This window comes from Parasteatoda tepidariorum, chromosome 5 (assembly GCF_043381705.1).
Source record: "Parasteatoda tepidariorum isolate YZ-2023 chromosome 5, CAS_Ptep_4.0, whole genome shotgun sequence".
NCBI classification, from domain to species: domain Eukaryota; kingdom Metazoa; phylum Arthropoda; class Arachnida; order Araneae; family Theridiidae; genus Parasteatoda; species Parasteatoda tepidariorum.
The window spans coordinates 23,470,513-23,472,643 of record NC_092208.1 but is presented as its reverse complement, the minus strand read 5'-3'; the positions used below and the strand labels follow the sequence as shown (position 1 = coordinate 23,472,643).

The 2,131-nt window shown below is 28.9% G+C and overlaps 1 protein-coding gene across 1 annotated transcript in view; it reads left to right on the top strand.

Moving 5' to 3' along the window:
- Positions 1 to 178: 178 nt before the first annotated feature.
- Positions 179 to 2,131, top strand: part of LOC107450928 (very long chain fatty acid elongase 7-like) — a 14,154-nt gene continuing 12,201 nt past the window's right edge. The window contains exon 1 of the mRNA XM_043056766.2: positions 179 to 365. Within this exon, the coding sequence (XP_042912700.1) occupies positions 204 to 365 (162 nt within the window). The 5' untranslated portion in view covers positions 179 to 203. The remainder of the gene's footprint in view (positions 366 to 2,131) is intronic.

Here is a 2,131-nt window from a genome sequence, read left to right as displayed (position 1 = left end):
CTCGATATTATTAACTTATTTTATGATTTCTATATACTTTCAGCTCATGCGCAGTAAATAATACTCATTAATTTGTTTAATTTTCATCGTTTTTCACTTTTTTCCTTTTATCCTTATCTTTATTGTGCTATTTACATATATAAATATATATTGTAACGAATGTTTTCTTTATAGGTGACCTAAATGAAGTGAAAATTCGAGCAATGGATCTAAGAATTGTATATTTTGCAATTGCCATTTATGTTTTATTGGTGAAATTAGTGATACCATGGGTTATGAAAAACAGAAAACCATTTGTTTTAAGAAGAACTCTAATTGTATACAGTTTGCTAATCTCTTTCCTGAATGGTCTTCTCGCATATCATGTAAGAAACAGTTAATGTTGTATACCAATGTTGTTCCCTTAGCATAGAAAGTCCTAACTGTATCGAAAAAGTTTGCAAAAAAGTGGCTTGATTAATTTTTTCAATAAATTAATTTTTTGATTAAAATTTCAATTAATTATTCCAATCAGTTAATATTTAAAATTTATTCTAATAAAATTTTAGAGATCATATAAACGTCACTAGTGAGAGACATATGGGCAGGAAATGAAAGCGTAGCAGAATCTTTATTCCATTGAACATTCTGAAATTTTCTAAGAAATAGCGAATTTCTTTTTGCGCAGGGAAGACATCAGAATATGTGAAAATAGTTACCTTGCACCTCTTCAAACTTTGTATATTGCGCAAAAAAAATTAATAAATAAATAAATAATTGGAACTTCCTGAATAACTTTTGATCTAATAATCGGGTCTTCATGTTCTAGCACTCAATCTTAATAATGACCTAAAATATGGTAATTAATCAGCGCAGACGATATTTTAGATTTTAAGCTTAGTTAAAATTCGATTTTTGCAGAACTATTTGACCGATTTCGGCCAACTTTAGTTTTTGCCATGAAAAATTATATTCCTTAGAATAGTGTAAAAAATATTTACCTTACAATTTAAATTTTTTTCAACTAGTGATAAATGAAATAATTAAAAATAATAAATATTTACAAAAAAATATTTTTTCGCATGGAATTGTTTTTAATAAACGAATTTTATAATTGTATATCCAAATTCGAAATTAAAATTTTTTTTGGCTGGCATTAAATGAAAAAATATAAGATAATAAATATTTACGATGAGTTATTTTTTGTGTGGAATTATGTTAACTTTGGAGAAAAGGAATTTTATAATTGTGTGCAAAAGTTTCTCAATTCACTTAAAAAGTTCCCGATGCATGGGAAAATAAACAAAAAGTTAAACTATGAGGTCCAAATTTTGGACCACTCTCCTGACCAAACTATTGATACCATATTTCCTTAATTTCGGCTACCCATTATATTGTGGGTATCAAAAACCCGTATCGGTCGTAAAACAGGTACATTTATTTTTAAAAAAATGCTTTTTTGTGTCTGATTTCCTAATTTAAAATAGCAATTGCACTTATTAATTAACGCTAAAATTGTGTTCTAGATAGTGAAGATTTGGTTATTAGATCAGTGGTTATTAGATCAAAAGTTATTCAGGGTGTTCCGTATATACATATTTTTTTTAGCACTGTACACATCATCAATATGTGGAGAAAAAAAATTTCAATTCTTTGATTCTTATTTTGCTACCATAGCTCACCCATTGTATACTAATGTAATTTAGTCTGACTTTGTACTCGTTTGAAAATTAAGTTCTAAATATATAAAAGAAATAAATCCTGTTCAAACTTTAATTTATGAACATTTCGGTTCGAATGAGTTTTAGTCAGCCGCAGAAAACCGCAGATTAATGCAGTACATATACTACGAGGGTTGCTATTTATATTTCTGGCCTAATAATGAAAAAACAAATACGTAGGATAAAAATTGGTTTTATTGCTTTTCAAAATATTCTCCATGATGATCAATACACTTTTGCATGCGTTTGAACCAATTTTCAAAGCACTTTTTCCACTCCGATTGAGGTAACTCCAAAACATGCGTTTTGAATGCATCAACCGCTTCTTCGGGGGTCGAAAATCGTTGTCCACGTAATTTATTTTTGATGTGTGGGAATAAGAAGAAGTCATTGGGTGCCAAATCAGGGCTGTACGGCGGATGACCCATCAG